The following is an 18,071-nucleotide window of genomic DNA, read 5'->3' on the forward strand; positions in this document are numbered from 1 at the left end:
TTTTACCTTCGGACTTCAGATTCTGAATCTCCTTGCAAAAATGAATGTTCTAGATGTTCTTCAGAATGCACTGTCTCGATTGAGAAATTTCAGCAACTAAAAGCTCTGAAAAGGCTCGATTGGACGAATCTTTACGCAAGTTTGATATAAATCTCAGGCAATAGGCTATTACCCGTTCGATTTTAGTTAATGAAGAGAAATGATTAATGACTTCATCAAGATAGAGGATGGAATTTTGAAAGCAATGAGTACTTGTAGTTCTGATTTAAATTCTGATCGGATTATTTCAAGGTCTTGTACAGAAAGATTAAAGTTTGTGGGCATGATTGACAAATATTTAGAAGAGTCTGATATTATTGAAGGTCCTGATCACCATAAGGAATTGTCTTTTAGCTTTTCGAAACTCGCAAGAACTATTGTTGAATCAGTCCAAGCGTTAAGTGAATGAATTTTAATCCGTGGAGTATTTTTTACCTTGGTCACCAATCTCACCAACAAGACTGCACCACAAATTTCGAAAGTCTTCACAGCACCAATATCGTCGACGATTGTGCGCGAAATCGTTGACTCACTGGACTCACTTAAAAAAGAAATTAATTCTTTTTTATTAGATCGCCATTTATGCAACTCGAATTTTCCATTAATTAACAAATTTTGGAGTTCATTGATCAACGACTTCGCCTCGGGTAAACTATCAACACCTGTCAGAATCCTTTCGAACATGAAGACAAGTCAAGGCAGAAGCAACTGACGAATTCATCGATCGATTTCCATTAGTTTTTGACGTAACTGGACCCGATACGATCCAACCTAGTTTTGTGTTCTGCAAGATAGGCAAATTCGTTCCAAGCTCAATTTTTCCTTCATCTAGCAAATATACGAAAAACTCTCCGCCAAGAAGCATATTAATGTGACCAGGGTCAGAGAAAATTGGATCTGCTAATTTTACTGAATTTGAAACTGATAATGCTCTTGTATCGACAGGGGCACTAGGTAAATCTTTCGTTATTTTTGGGACCACAAGGCATTGAACATTTAATTGACAATTTGTAACACGAGAATTTAACGTTATTTCGCAACTATGAGTTATTTTGCATGACATGTTATTTAATCCCGAGATTGATTTACCAAATTCTAAAAGCTTTGTTCCCGTTTTATTGCATGCTGAGATAGTAATGTTTGCCTCACTTGCGCTGTCTAAAAGTACGCGTAATTGGTGGACGGAACCGTTTACGTGTTTTACATTGACGATTGCGGTAGACAATAAAATATACTTATCTATCCCTGAATTGACGATATGATGAACTGCTGGAATGTTCGCCTGGTTGACTTCATTGTTCACCGTGGGTTCCTTTGATAAATCCGTTTTTTGTTGACCGATGTGTGACACAAGGTATTGTGCCAACCTCCAGAATCACGGCAAGAGCTATATTTGCATGACTTCACGAAGTGATCGTTCGTCAAGCAATTCAAACAAAGTTTGAGTCGCTTGGCTTCAAGAATCCTTTTTTCGGCACTAAGGTTTAAAAATTCCTCGCACGAATAGATGAAATGTGGACCCTTGCACATGTAGCACCTTCCACCCGCTTGAGATGTTGAGACAAAAGCGACTGGTCTGTTGGCTTGATTTCCCTTGCGTATTTTTGATGATTCTGTCGAATTGTTGATTTTGACTTTGGAGTTTGACGCTGCGTCTTAAGTAATAAATCCACTTGATGATGCTCTTCTGTCCAACAGTTGACATCGTCGTTGAAGGAAATCTATCATTATATCAACAGACACTTCTTCCTTTCCCTCGAGAAATTCCTCCCAATGACGTCTTGTTAGTTTGTCAATATTCTCTTCTATCATGTACAACAATAGATCGTCCCACTTGTCAGTTGGGAGTTTAATGCGTTTCAAAACTCTAAGATGTTTTTGTATGTTTTGTATGTGATCTATCAAGTTTTGAATCCCAGTAGATGATTCGACGTCAACCTGTGGTATCTCGAACAAGCATTGTATGTGACGTTTGCAAATAGTTTTGTCGTTGTCAAAACGATCGTTTAACAATTTCCAAGCGACTTCACAGTTTGTCACGGAAATCTCAATCGTTATTTTCGCTGCGACTCCTGATAGGGCACTGATCAGATACTGGTGTTTTTGCACATTTGGCAATTCGCTCTCGTGAATTAATGTTCTGAAAGTGTCCGAGAATCGCTTCCAATTCTCAATCTTGCCGTCAAAATTAGGTAAGTTTATGACGGGCAATCTTACGTGAGAACTTGAATTTGAGGTTGAAAGTCTCTCATTGGTTGATTGATTTGAAATTTGTAGAAGAATCTCTGCTTGTTGTTGAAGCATCCGTTCTAACGCACTCGCACCTGTGTTGACGTTTTCACTTGTTGTTTGGCGTGGCTTTAACAACTCTTGCCATCGCATTAGCAAAACCTTCACTTCTGCATATTGAGATTCGAACTTGTCTTCTTCAGTTGCATCTTCGCTTAATAATTCATACTTATCATTGCACTCACGAATATGTTACATGAAATCTTGAAATGCGTCGACTTTATCTAGCCGCAACAATATGTCTTCGTCCTCGGGTCGAATCTTTTTGGTCATTACATCCTCGACAAAAGTAGACATACGTGTCAACCTTCTTATCACGTATCCTCTCCTGCCCCAAAGCTTATCGATATTCATTGTAATTGATATAAAATTGAAATGTACACAACACTTGAAACACTTTTGCAACGTTTAAATAAATAACACTCGATTGACTTTTTCCCAATTGTTCCTTTTACACTGTTAACGAATAAAACAAAAGACAAAGATGGCCGCTAATCGACAATTGATGCGTTCATAAAATATTCTTGAATTTCTAGACAAATTGGATTTTGCGCATCTCTTGTCAGATCCGGCTCGAAGGACAAATGTACAGGATAATAATTCAACTCGTATTCTAAACTAAAACAATTTATTTACTATAAAAAGAAATTATATCAAACAAAAATGATTACAATGGTTTCTTGGTGAACTTTATCGAAATACTACCACACTTAGTCGAGTTCTCATGCAGCTTCGTTTGCGATACCACGAGGCGACGATCTAAACTAATCTCAAATAGTACAAAATTCAAATTTAACACACGTACAGAGATATTCAGAAATTTTACTAATGGAAAGTGGTAGTAGTCTATAAACAATTTGCTTCAGTCTACAATTAAATGCATACTTTGAGTAACATCAATGTTTCTTTTGCTTCTGTCAGAATTTCAGTAACTGGCAATTGATTAGGGTTTTAAACAGGGTGAAATGAATTTAACGTATTAAGAAAATTTGTTTCATGGAAAGTGGTAGCAGTCTATACACATTTTGCTTATTTAAGAAGTAAATGCATACTTTGGGTACCATGAATGTTTCTTTTGCTTCTGTCAGAACTTCAGTAACTGGCAATTGATTAGGGTTTTAAACAGGGTGAAATGAATTTAACGTATTAAGAAAATTTGTTTCGTGGAAAGTGGTAACAGTCTATAAACAATTTGCATATTTCAAGAAGTAAATGCATACTTTGGGTACCATCAATGTTTCTTTTGCTTCTATCAGAATGTTAGTAACTAGCGATTGATTAGGTAATTTAACAGGGTAAAATGATTATGGTCAGAAGATTATTAGAATTTTTGTTACTAAAAGTAGTAGCTGAATATAAACAATTTATATAAGACAACAATTAAATGCATACTTTAGGTACCATCAATGTTTCTTTTGCTTCTGTCAGAATTTCAGTAACTAGCGATTGATTAGGGTATTAAACAGGGTGAAATGAATATGATAGGAAAATTATTAGAATTTCTGTTACTGAAAGTAGTTACCGAATATAAACAAATTTTATAAGTCAACCATTAAATTCATACTTTGAGTACCATAATGTTTCATTTCCTTCTATCAGAATTGTGGTAACTAGCGATTATTAAATTAATTAGCAGTAAGTAATAAAGAGAAGGATTATAACGTATTAAGAAAATTTGTTTCATGGAAAGTGGTAGCAGTCTATACACATTTTGCTTATTTAAGAAGTAAATGCATACTTTGGGTACCATGAATGTTTCTTTTGCTTCTGTCAGAACTTCAGTAACTGGCAATTGATTAGGGTTTTAAACAGGGTGAAATGAATTTAACGTATTAAGAAAATTTGTTTCGTGGAAAGTGGTAACAGTCTATAAACAATTTGCATATTTAAGAAGTAAATGAATACTTTGGGTACCATCAATGTTTCTTTTGCTTCTATCAGAATGTTAGTAACTAGCGATTGATTAGGTAATTTAACAGGGTAAAATGATTATGGTCAGAAGATTATTAGAATTTTTGTTACTAAAAGTAGTAGCTGAATATAAACAATTTATATAAGACAACAATTAAATGCATACTTTAGGTACCATCAATGTTTATTTTGCTTCTGTCAGAATTTCAGTAACTAGCGATTGATAAGGGTATTAAACAGGGTGAAATGAATATGATAGGAAAATTATTAAAATTTCTGTTACTAAAAGTAGTTACCGAATATAAACAAATTTTATAAGTCAACCATTAAATTCATACTTTGAGTACCATAATGTTTCATTTCCTTCTATCAGAATTGTGGTAACTAGCGATTATTAAATTAATTAGCAGTAAGTAATAAAGAGAAGGATTATAACGTATTAAGAAAATTTGTTTCATGGAAAGTGGTAGCAGTCTATAAACAATTCGGTTATTTAACAAGTAGATGCATACTTTGGGTACCATCATGTATCATTTCCTTCTATCAGAATTGAGGTAACTAGCGATTATTAAATTAATTAACAGTAAGTAATAATGAGAAGGATTATAACGTATTAAAAAAAATTTTCTCATGGAAAGTGGTAGCATTCTATAAACAATTTGCTTATTTAACAAGTAAATGCATACTTTGGGTACCATAATGTTTCATTCCTTCTATCAGAATTGTGGTAACTAGCGATTATTAAATTAATTAGCAGTAAGTAATAAAGAGAAGGATTATAACGTATTAAGAAAATTTGTTTCATGGAAAGTGGTAGCAGTCTATAAACAATTTGCTTATTCAAGAAGTAAATGCATACTTTAAGTACCATCAATGTTTCTTTTGCTTCTATCAGAATTTCAGTAACTGGCAATTGATTAGGGTTTTAAACAGGGTGAAACGAATTTAACGTATTAAAAAAATTTGTTTCAAGGAAAGTGGTAGCAGTCTATAAACATTTTGCTTATTTACGAAGTAAATGCATACTTTGGGTACCATCAATGTTTCTTTTGCTTCTGTCAGAACTTCAGTAACTGGCAATTGATTAGGGTTTTAAACAAGGTAAAAAGAATTTAACGTATTATGAAAATTTGTTTCATGGAAAGTGGTAACAGTCTATAAACAATTTGCTTATTTAACAAGTAAATGCATACTTTGGGTACCATCAATGTTTCTTTTGCTTCAGAATTTCAGTAACTGGCTATTGATTAGGGTTTTAAACAGGGTGAAATGAATTTAACGTATTAAGAAAATTTGTTTCATGGAAAGTGGTAGCAGTCTATAAACAGTTTGCTTATTCAAGAAGTAAATGCATACTTTGGGTACCATCCATGTTTCTTTTCTTTCTGTCAGAATTTCAGTAACTGGCTATTGATTAGGGAATTTAACAAGGTAAAATGATTTTGGTCAGAAGATTATTAGAATTTTTGTTACTAGAAGTAGTAGCCGTATATAAACAATTTACATATGTCAACAATTAAGTGCATACTTTCAGTATCATCAATGTTTATTTTGCTTCTGTCAGAATTTCAGTAACTAGCGATTGATTAGGGTATTAAACAAGGTGAAATGAATATGATAGGAAAATTATTAAAATTTCTGTTACTAAAAGTAGTAACCGAATATAAACAAATTTTATAAGTCAATTATTAAATTAATACTTTGAGTACCATAATGTTTCATTTCCTTCTATCAGAATTGTGGTAACTAGCGATTATTAAATTAATTAGCAGTAAGTAATAAAGAGAAGGATTATAACGTATTAAGAAAATTTGTTTCATGGAAAGTGGTAGCAGTCTATAAACAATTTGCTTATTCAAGAAGTAAATGCATACTTTGGGTACCATCAATGTTTCTTTTGCTTCTATCAGAATTTCAGTAACTGGCAATTGATTAGGGTTTTAAACAAGGTAAAAAGAATTTAACGTATTATGAAAATTTGTTTCATGGAAAGTGGTAACAGTCTATAAACAATTTGCTTATTTAACAAGTAAATGCATACTTTGGGTACCATCAATGTTTCTTTTGCTTCAGAATTTCAGTAACTGGCTATTGATTAGGGTTTTAAACAGGGTGAAATGAATTTAACGTATTAAGAAAATTTGTTTCATGGAAAGTGGTAGCAGTCTATAAACAGTTTGCTTATTCAAGAAGTAAATGCATACTTTGGGTACCATCCATGTTTCTTTTCTTTCTGTCAGAATTTCAGTAACTGGCTATTGATTAGGGAATTTAACAAGGTAAAATGATTTTGGTCAGAAGATTATTAGAATTTTTGTTACTAGAAGTAGTAGCCGTATATAAACAATTTACATATGTCAACAATTAAGTGCATACTTTCAGTATCATCAATGTTTATTTTGCTTCTGTCAGAATTTCAGTAACTAGCGATTGATTAGGGTATTAAACAAGGTGAAATGAATATGATAGGAAAATTATTAAAATTTCTGTTACTAAAAGTAGTAACCGAATATAAACAAATTTTATAAGTCAATTATTAAATTCATACTTTGAGTACCATAATGTTTCATTTCCTTCTATCAGAATTGTGGTAACTAGCGATTATTAAATTAATTAGCAGTAAGTAATAAAGAGAAGGATTATAACGTATTAAGAAAATTTGTTTCATGGAAAGTGGTAGTAGTCTATAAACAATTTGCTTATTCAAGAAGTAAATGCATACTTTGGGTACCATCAATGTTTCTTTTCCTTCTGTCAGAATTTTAGTAACTGGCTATTTTTTAGAATATTAAATAGGGTGAAATGAATATGATAAGAAAATTTCTAGAATATCTGTAACTGAAAGTAGTAACCGTATATAAACAATTTACATATGTCAACAATTAAGTGCATACTTTGAGTACCATCAATGTTTCTTTTGCTCCTATCAGAATTTTATTAACTGGCAATTGATTAGGGTTTTCAATAGGGTGAAATGAATTTAACGTATTAAGAAAATTTGTTTCATGGAAAATGGTAACAGTCTATTAACAATTTGCATATTTAAGAAGTAAATGCATACTTTGGGTACCATCAATGTTTCTTTTGCTTCTATCAGAATTTTAGTAACTAGCGATTGATTAGGGAATTTAACAGGGTAAAATGATTATTGTCAGAAGATTATTAGAATTTTTGTTACTAAAAGTAGTAGCTAAATATAAACAATTTATATAAGACAACAATTAAATGCATACTTTGGGTACCATCAATGTTTCATTTGCTTCTATCAGAATTTTATTAACTAGCGATTGATTAGGGAATTTAACAGGGGAAAATGATTATGGTCAGAAGAATATTAGAATTTTTGTTACTAAAAGTAGTAGCTGAATATAAACAATTTATATAAATTAACAATTAAATGCATACTTTAGGTACCATCAATGTTTCTTTTGCTTCTGTCAGAATTTCAGTAACTAGCGATTGATTAGGGTATTAAACAGGGTGAAATGAATATGATAGGAAAATTATTAGAATTTCTGTTACTGAAAGTAGTAACCGAATATAAACAATTTTTATAAGTCAACCATTAAATGCATACTTTGAGTACCATAATGTTTCATTTCCTTCTATCAGAATTGTGGTAATTAGCGATTATTAAATTAATTAACAGTAACTAATAAAGAGAAGGATTATAACGTATTAAGAAAATTTGTTTCATGGAAAGTGGTAGCAGTCTATAAACAATTCGGTTATTTAACAAGTAGATGCATACTTTGGGTACCATCATGTATCATTTCCTTCTATCAGAATTGTGGTAACTAGCGATTATTAATTTAATTAACAGTAACTAATAAAGAGAAGGATTATAACGTATTAAGAAAATTTGTTTCATGGAAAGTGGTAGCAGTCTATAAACAATTCGGTTATTTAACAAGTAGATGCATACTTTGGGTACCATCATGTATCATTTCCTTCTATCAGAATTGAGGTAACTAGCGATTATTAAATTAATTAACAGTAAGTAATAATGAGAAGGATTATAACGTATTAAAAAAAATTTTCTCATGGAAAGTGGTAGCATTCTATAAACAATTTGCTTATTTAACAAGTAAATGCATACTTTGGGTACCATCAAAGTTTCTTTTGCTTCTGTCAGAATTTCTGTAACTGGCAATTGATTAGGGTTTTAAACAGGGTGAAATGAATTTAACGTATTAAGAAAATTTGTTTCATGGAAAGTGGTAACAGTCTATAAACAATTTGCTTATTTAACAAGTAAATGCATACTTTGGGTACCATCAATGTTTCTTTTGCTTCAGAATTTCAGTAACTGGCAATTGATTAGGGTTTTAAACAGGGTGAAACGAATTTAACGTATTAAATAAATTTGTTTCAAGGAAAGTGGTAGCAGTCTATAAACATTTTGCTTATTTGCGAAGTAAATGCATACTTTGGGTACCATCAATGTTTCTTTTGCTTCTGTCAGAACTTCAGTAACTGGCAATTGATTAGGGTTTTAAACAAGGTAAAAAGAATTTAACGTATTATGAAAATTTGTTTCATGGAAAGTGGTAACAGTCTATAAACAATTTGCTTATTTAACAAGTAAATGCATACTTTGGGTACCATCAATGTTTCTTTTGCTTCAGAATTTCAGTAACTGGCAATTGATTAGGGTTTTAAACAGGGTGAAACGAATTTAACGTATTAAATAAATTTGTTTCAAGGAAAGTGGTAGCAGTCTATAAACATTTTGCTTATTTGCGAAGTAAATGCATACTTTGGGTACCATCAATGTTTCTTTTGCTTCTGTCAGAACTTCAGTAACTGGCAATTGATTAGGGTTTTAAACAAGGTAAAAAGAATTTAACGTATTATGAAAATTTGTTTCATGGAAAGTGGTAACAGTCTATAAACAATTTGCTTATTTAACAAGTAAATGCATACTTTGGGTACCATCAATGTTTCTTTTGCTTCAGAATTTCAGTAACTGGCTATTGATTAGGGTTTCAAACAGGGTGAAATGAATTTAACGTATTAAGAAAATTTGTTTCATGGAAAGTGGTAGCAGTCTATAAACAGTTTGCTTATTCAAGAAGTAAATGCATACTTTGGGTACCATCCATGTTTCTTTTCTTTCTGTCAGAATTTCAGTAACTGGCTATTGATTAGGGAATTTAACAAGGTAAAATGATTTTGGTCAGAAGATTATTAGAATTTTTGTTACTAGAAGTAGTAGCCGTATATAAACAATTTACATATGTCAACAATTAAGTGCATACTTTCAGTACCATCAATGTTTATTTTGCTTCTGTCAGAATTTCAGTAACTAGCGATTGATTAGGGTATTAAACAAGGTGAAATGAATATGATAGGAAAATTATTAAAATTTCTGTTACTAAAAGTAGTAACCGAATATAAACAAATTTTATAAGTCAATTATTAAATTCATACTTTGAGTACCATAATGTTTCATTTCCTTCTATCAGAATTGTGGTAACTAGCGATTATTAAATTAATTAGCAGTAAGTAATAAAGAGAAGGATTATAACGTATTAAGAAAATTTGTTTCATGGAAAGTGGTAGCAGTCTATAAACAATTTGCTTATTCAAGAAGTAAATGCATACTTTGGGTACCATCAATGTTTCTTTTCCTTCTGTCAGAATTTTAGTAACTGGCTATTTTTTAGAATATTAAATAGGGTGAAATGAATATGATAAGAAAATTTCTAGAATATCTGTAACTGAAAGTAGTAACCGAATATAAACAATTTACATATGTCAACAATTAAGTGCATACTTTGAGTACCATCAATGTTTCTTTTGCTCCTATCAGAATTTTATTAACTGGCAATTGATTAGGGTTTTCAATAGGGTGAAATGAATTTAACGTATTAAGAAAATTTGTTTCATGAAAAATGGTAACAGTCTATTAACAATTTGCATATTTAAGAAGTAAATGCATACTTTGGGTACCATCAATGTTTCTTTTGCTTCTATCAGAATTTTAGTAACTAGCGATTGATTAGGGAATTTAACAGGGTAAAATGATTATTGTCAGAAGATTATTAGAATTTTTGTTACTAAAAGTAGTAGCTAAATATAAACAATTTATATAAGACAACAATTAAATGCATACTTTGGGTACCATCAATGTTTCATTTGCTTCTATCAGAATTTTATTAACTAGCGATTGATTAGGGAATTTAACAGGGGAAAATGATTATGGTCAGAAGAATATTAGAATTTTTGTTACTAAAAGTAGTAGCTGAATATAAACAATTTATATAAATTAACAATTAAATGCATACTTTAGGTACCATCAATGTTTCTTTTGCTTCTGTCAGAATTTCAGTAACTAGCGATTGATTAGGGTATTAAACAGGGTGAAATGAATATGATAGGAAAATTATTAGAATTTCTGTTACTGAAAGTAGTAACCGAATATAAACAATTTTTATAAGTCAACCATTAAATGCATACTTTGAGTACCATAATGTTTCATTTCCTTCTATCAGAATTGTGGTAATTAGCGATTATTAAATTAATTAACAGTAACTAATAAAGAGAAGGATTATAACGTATTAAGAAAATTTGTTTCATGGAAAGTGGTAACAGTCTATAAACAATTCGGTTATTTAACAAGTAGATGCATACTTTGGGTACCATCATGTATCATTTCCTTCTATCAGAATTGTGGTAACTAGCGATTATTAATTTAATTAACAGTAACTAATAAAGAGAAGGATTATAACGTATTAAGAAAATTTGTTTCATGGAAAGTGGTAGCAGTCTATAAACAATTCGTTTATTTAACAAGTAGATGCATACTTTGGGTACCATCATGTATCATTTCCTTCTATCAGAATTGAGGTAACTAGCGATTATTAAATTAATTAACAGTAAGTAATAATGAGAAGGATTATAACGTATTAAAAAAAATTTTCTCATGGAAAGTGGTAGCATTCTATAAACAATTTGCTTATTTAACAAGTAAATGCATACTTTGGGTACCATCAAAGTTTCTTTTGCTTCTGTCAGAACTTCAGTAACTGGCAATTGATTAGGGTTTTAAACAAGGTAAAAAGAATTTAACGTATTATGAAAATTTGTTTCATGGAAAGTGGTAACAGTCTATAAACAATTTGCTTATTTAACAAGTAAATGCATACTTTGGGTACCATCAATGTTTCTTTTGCTTCAGAATTTCAGTAACTGGCTATTGATTAGGGTTTCAAACAGGGTGAAATGAATTTAACGTATTAAGAAAATTTGTTTCATGGAAAGTGGTAGCAGTCTATAAACAGTTTGCTTATTCAAGAAGTAAATGCATACTTTGGGTACCATCCATGTTTCTTTTCTTTCTGTCAGAATTTCAGTAACTGGCTATTGATTAGGGAATTTAACAAGGTAAAATGATTTTGGTCAGAAGATTATTAGAATTTTTGTTACTAGAAGTAGTAGCCGTATATAAACAATTTACATATGTCAACAATTAAGTGCATACTTTCAGTACCATCAATGTTTATTTTGCTTCTGTCAGAATTTCAGTAACTAGCGATTGATTAGGGTATTAAACAAGGTGAAATGAATATGATAGGAAAATTATTAAAATTTCTGTTACTAAAAGTAGTAACCGAATATAAACAAATTTTATAAGTCAATTATTAAATTCATACTTTGAGTACCATAATGTTTCATTTCCTTCTATCAGAATTGTGGTAACTAGCGATTATTAAATTAATTAGCAGTAAGTAATAAAGAGAAGGATTATAACGTATTAAGAAAATTTGTTTCATGGAAAGTGGTAGCAGTCTATAAACAATTTGCTTATTCAAGAAGTAAATGCATACTTTGGGTACCATCAATGTTTCTTTTCCTTCTGTCAGAATTTTAGTAACTGGCTATTTTTTAGAATATTAAATAGGGTGAAATGAATATGATAAGAAAATTTCTAGAATATCTGTAACTGAAAGTAGTAACCGTATATAAACAATTTACATATGTCAACAATTAAGTGCATACTTTGAGTACCATCAATGTTTCTTTTGCTTCTATCAGAATTTTAGTAACTAGCGATTGATTAGGGATTTTAACAGGGTAAAATGATTATTGTCAGAAGATTATTAGAATTTTTGTTACTAAAAGTAGTAGCTAAATATAAACAATTTATATAAGGCAACAATAAAATGCATACTTTGGGTACCATCATGTATCATTTCCTTCTATCAGAATTGTGGTAACTAGCGAATATTAAATTAATTAACAGTAACTAATAAAGAGAAGGATTATAACGTATTAAGAAAATTTGTTTCATTGAAAGTGGTAGCAGTCTATAAACAATTCGGTTATTTAACAAGTAAATTTATACTTTGGGTACCATCATGTATCATTTCCTTTTATCAGAATTGTGGTAACTAGCGATTATTAAATTAATTAAAAGTAAGTAATAATGAAAAGGATTATAACGTATTAAAAAACATTTTCTCATGAAAAGTGGTAGCATTCTATAAACAATTTGCTTATTTAACAAGTAAATGCATACTTTGGGTACCATCAATGTTTCTTTTGCATCTGTCAGAATTTTAGTAAACGGCTATTGATAAGGGTTTCAAACAGGGTAAAATGAATTTAACCTATTAAGAAAATTTGTTTTATAGAAAGTGGTAGCAGTCTATAAACAATTTGCTTATTCAAGAAGTAAATGCATACTTTGGGTACCATCAATGTTTCGTTTCCTTCTGACAGAATTTCAGTAACTGGCTATTGATTAGGGAATTTAACAAGGTAAAATGATTTTGGTCAGAAGATTTTTAGAATTTTTGTTACTAGAAGTAGTAGCCGTATATAAACAATTTACATATGTCGACAATTAAGTGCATACTTTGAGTACCATCAATGTCTCTTTTGCTTTTGTCAGAATTTTAATAACTAGCGATTGATTAGCGAATTTAACGGAGGAAAATGATTATGGTCAGAAGAATATTAGAATTTTTGTTACTAAAAGTAGTAGCTGAATATAAACAATTTATATAAATTAACAATTAAATGCATACTTTAGGTACCATCAATGTTTCTTTTGCTTCTGTCAGAATTTCAGTATCCAGCGATTGATTAGGGTATTAAACAGGGTGAAATGAATATGATAGGAAAATTATTAGCATTTTTGTTACTGAAAGTAGTAACCGAATATAAACAATTTACATATGTGAACAATTAAGTGCATATTTTGAGTACCATCAATGTTTCTTTTGCTTCTGTCAGAATTTCAGTAACTGGCAATTGATTAGGGTTTTATACAGGGTGAAATAAATTTAACGTATTAAGAAAATTTGTTTCATGGAAAGTGGTAACAGTCTATAAACAATTTACATATGTCAACAATTAAGTGCATACTCTGAGTACCATCAATGTTTCTTTTGCTTCTATCAGAATTTTATTAACTAGCGATTGATTAGGGAATTTAACAGGGTAAAATGATTATTGTCAGAAGATTATTAGAATTTTTGTTACTAAAAGTAGTAGCTTAATATAAACAATTTATATAAGACAACAATTAAATGCATACTTTGGGGAACATCAATGTTTCTTTTGCTTCTATCAGAATTTTATTAACTAGCGATTGATTAGGGAATTTAACAGGGTAAAATGATTATTGTCAGAAGATTATTAGAATTTTTGTTACTAAAATTAGTAGCTTAATATAAACAATTTATATAAGACAACAATGAAATGCATACTTTGGGTACCATCATGTATCATTTCCTTCTATCAGATTTTTATTAACTAGCGATTGATTAGGGAATTAAACAGGGGAAAATGATTATGGTCAGAAGAATATTAGAATTTCTGTTACTGAAAGTAGTAACCGAATATAAACAATTTTTATAAGTCAACCATTAAATGCATACTTTGAGTACCATAATGTTTCATTTCCTTCTATCAGAATTGTGATAACTAGCGATTATTAAATTAATTAACAGTAAGTAATAATGAGAAGGATCATAACGTATTAAAAAAATTTTTCTCATGGAAAGTGGTAGCATTCTATAAACAATTTGTTTATTTAACATGTAAATGCATACTTTGGGTACCATCAATGGTTCTTTTGCTTCTATCAGAATTTTATTAACTAGCGATTGATTTGGGTATTAAACAGGGTGAAATGAGTATAGTAAGAAAATTATTAGAATTTTTGTTACTGAATGTAGTAACCAAAATAAACAATTTTTATAATTCAACAATAAAATGCATACTTTGGGTACCATCATGTATCATTTCCTTCTATCAGATTTTTATTAACTAGGGATTGGTTAGGGAATTTAACAGGGGAAAATGATTATGGTCAGAAGAATATTAGAATTTCTGTTACTGAATGTAGTAACCGAATATAAACAATTTTTATAAGTCAATTATTAAATGCATACTTTGAGTACCATAATGTTTCATTTCCTTCTATCAGAATTGTGGTAACTAGCGATTATTAAATTAATTAACAGTAAGTAATAATGAGAAGGATTTTAACGTATTAAAAAAAATTTTCTCATGGAAAGTGGTAGCATTCGATAAACAATTTGCTTATTTAACAAGTAAATGCATACTTTGGGTACCATCAAAGTTTCTTTTGCTTCTGTCAGAATTTCTGTAACTGGCAATTGATTAGGGTTTTAAACAGGGTGAAATGAATTTAACGTATTAAGAAAATTTGTTTCATGGAAAGTGGTAACAGTCTATTAACAATTTGCATATTTAAGAAGTAAATGCATACTTTGGGTACCATCAATGGTTCTTTTGCTTCTATCAGAATTTTATTAACTAGCGATTGATTTGGGTATTAAACAGGGTGAAATGAGTATAGTAAGAAAATTATTAGAATTTTTGTTACTGAATGTAGTAACCAAAATAAACAATTTTTATAATTCAACAATAAAATGCATACTTTGGGTACCATCATGTATCATTTCCTTCTATCAGATTTTTATTAACTAGGGATTGGTTAGGGAATTTAACAGGGGAAAATGATTATGGTCAGAAGAATATTAGAATTTCTGTTACTGAATGTAGTAACCGAATATAAACAATTTTTATAAGTCAATTATTAAATGCATACTTTGAGTACCATAATGTTTCATTTCCTTCTATCAGAATTGTGGTAACTAGCGATTATTAAATTAATTAACAGTAAGTAATAATGAGAAGGATTTTAACGTATTAAAAAAAATTTTCTCATGGAAAGTGGTAGCATTCGATAAACAATTTGCTTATTTAACAAGTAAATGCATACTTTGGGTACCATCAAAGTTTCTTTTGCTTCTGTCAGAATTTCTGTAACTGGCAATTGATTAGGGTTTTAAACAGGGTGAAATGAATTTAACGTATTAAGAAAATTTGTTTCATGGAAAGTGGTAACAGTCTATTAACAATTTGCATATTTAAGAAGTAAATGCATACTTTGGGTACCATCAATGGTTCTTTTGCTTCTATCAGAATTTTATTAACCAGCGATTGATTTAGGTATTAAACAGGGTGAAATGTGTATAGTAAGAAAATTATTAGCATTTTTGTTACTGAAAGTAGTAACCGAAAATAAACAATTTTTATAAGTCAACAATAAAATGCATACTTTGGGTACCATCATGTATCATTTCCTTCTATCAGAATTGTGGTAACTAGCGAATATTAAATTAATTAACAGTAACTAATAAAGAGAAGGATTATAACGTATTAAGAAAATTTGTTTCATTGAAAGTGGTAGCAGTCTATAAACAATTCGGTTATTTAACAAGTAAATTTATACTTTGGGTACCATCATGTATCATTTCCTTCTATCAGAATTGTGGTAACTAGCGATTATTAAATTAATTAAAAGTAAGTAATAATGAAAAGGATTATAACGTATTAAAAAAAATTTTCTCATGAAAAGTGGTAGCATTCTATAAACAATTTGCTTATTTAACAAGTAAATGCATACTTTGGGTACCATCAATGTTTCTTTTGCTTCTGTCAGAATTTTAGTAAACGGCTATTGATTAGGGTTTCAAACAGGGTAAAATGAATTTAACCTATTAAGAAAATTTGTTTTATGGAAAGTGGTAGCAGTCTATTAACAATTTGCTTATTCAAGAAGTAAATGCATACTTTGGGTACCATCAATGTTTCGTTTCCTTCTGACAGAATTTCAGTAACTGGCTATTGATTAGGGAATTTAACAAGGTAAAATGATTTTGGTCAGAAGATTATTAGAATTTTTGTTACTAGAAGTAGTAGCCGTATATAAACAATTTACATATGTCAAAAATTAAGTGCATACTTTGAGTACCATCAATGTTTCTTTTGTTTCTGTCAGAATTTTATTAACTAGCGATTGATTAGGGAATTTAACGGGGAAAAAGATTATGGTCAGAAGAATATTAGAATTTTTGTTACTAAAAGTAGTAGCTGAATATAAACAATTTATATAAATTAACAATTAAATGCATACTTTAGGTACCATCAATGTTTCTTTTGCTTTTGTCAGAATTTTATTAACTAGCGATTGATTTGGGTATTAAACAGGGTGAAATGAGTATAGAAAGAAAACTATTAGAATTTTTGTTACTGAAAGTAGTAACCGAAAATAAACAATTTTTTAAGTCAACAATAAAATGCATACTTTGGGTACCATCATGTATCATTTCCTGCTATTAGATTTTTATTAACTAGCGATTGATTAGGGAATTTAACAGGGGAAAATGATTATGGTCAGAAGAATATTAAAATTTCTGTTACTGAAAGTAGTAACCGAATATAAACAATTTTTATAAGTCAACCATTAAATGCATACTTTGAGTACCATCATGTATCATTTCCTTCTATCAGAATTGTGGTAACTAGCGATTATTAAATTAATTAACAGTAAGTAATAATGAGAAGGATTTTAACGTATTAAAAAAAATTTTCTCATGGAAAGTGGTAGCATTCTATAAACAATTTGTTTATTTAACATGTAAATGCATACTTCGGGTACCATCTATGTTTCTTTTGCTTCTATCAGATTTTTATTAGCTAGCGAATGATTAGGGAATTTAACAGGGTAAAATGATTTTGGTCAGAAGATTATTAGAATTTTGTTACTAGAAGTAGTAGCCGAATATAAACAATTTATATATGTCAACAATTAAATGCATACTTTGGGTACCATCAATGGTTCTTTTGCTTCTATCAGAATTGTGGTAACTAGCGATTATTAAATTAATTAACAGTAACTAATAAAGAGAAGGATTATAACGTATTAAGAAAATTTGTTTCATTGAAAGTGGTAGCAGTCTATAAACAATTCGGTTATATAACAAGTAAATTTATACTTTGGGTACAATCATGTATCATTTCCTTCTATCAGAATTGTGGTAACTAGCGATTATTAAATTAATTAAAAGTAAGTAATAATGAAAAGGATTATAACGTATTAAAAAAAATTTTCTCATGAAAAGTGGTAGCATTCTATAAACAATTTGCTTATTTAACAAGTAAATGCATACTTTGGGTACCATCAATGTTTCTTTTCCTTCTGACAGAATTTCAGTAACTGGCTATTGATTAGGGAATTTAACAAGGTAAAATGATTTTGGTCAGAAGATTATTAGAATTTTTGTTACTAGAAGTAGTAACCGAATATAAACAATTTTTATAAGTCAACCATTAAATGCATACTTTGAGTACCATAATGTTTCATTTCCTTCTATCAGAATTGTGGTAACTAGCGATTATTAAATTAATTAACAGTAAGTAATAATGAGAAGGATTTTAACGTATTAAAAAAAATTTTCTCATGGAAAGTGGTAGCATTCAATAAACAATTTGCTTATTTAACAAGT

The 18,071-nt window shown here is 29.8% G+C and overlaps 1 protein-coding gene across 1 annotated transcript; it reads right to left on the minus strand.

Annotated features, from left to right (window-relative positions):
* Positions 1-1,695: 1,695 nt before the first annotated feature.
* Positions 1,696-2,682, minus strand: LOC127284055 (uncharacterized). The gene is made up of 2 exons (XM_051309337.1): positions 2,525-2,682; positions 1,696-2,482 (listed from the first exon to the last, which is right to left on the minus strand). The coding sequence occupies exons 1-2, from the start codon at positions 2,680-2,682 to the stop codon at positions 1,696-1,698; spliced, it is 945 nt and encodes a 314-aa protein (XP_051165294.1).
* Between the last annotated feature and the right edge of the window lie 15,389 nt (positions 2,683-18,071).

Source organism: Leptopilina boulardi, unplaced genomic scaffold (genome assembly GCF_019393585.1).
Source record: "Leptopilina boulardi isolate dan_hultmark-lab unplaced genomic scaffold, ZJU_Lbou_2.1 LbouV2_317, whole genome shotgun sequence".
Lineage (NCBI taxonomy): Eukaryota > Metazoa > Arthropoda > Insecta > Hymenoptera > Figitidae > Leptopilina > Leptopilina boulardi.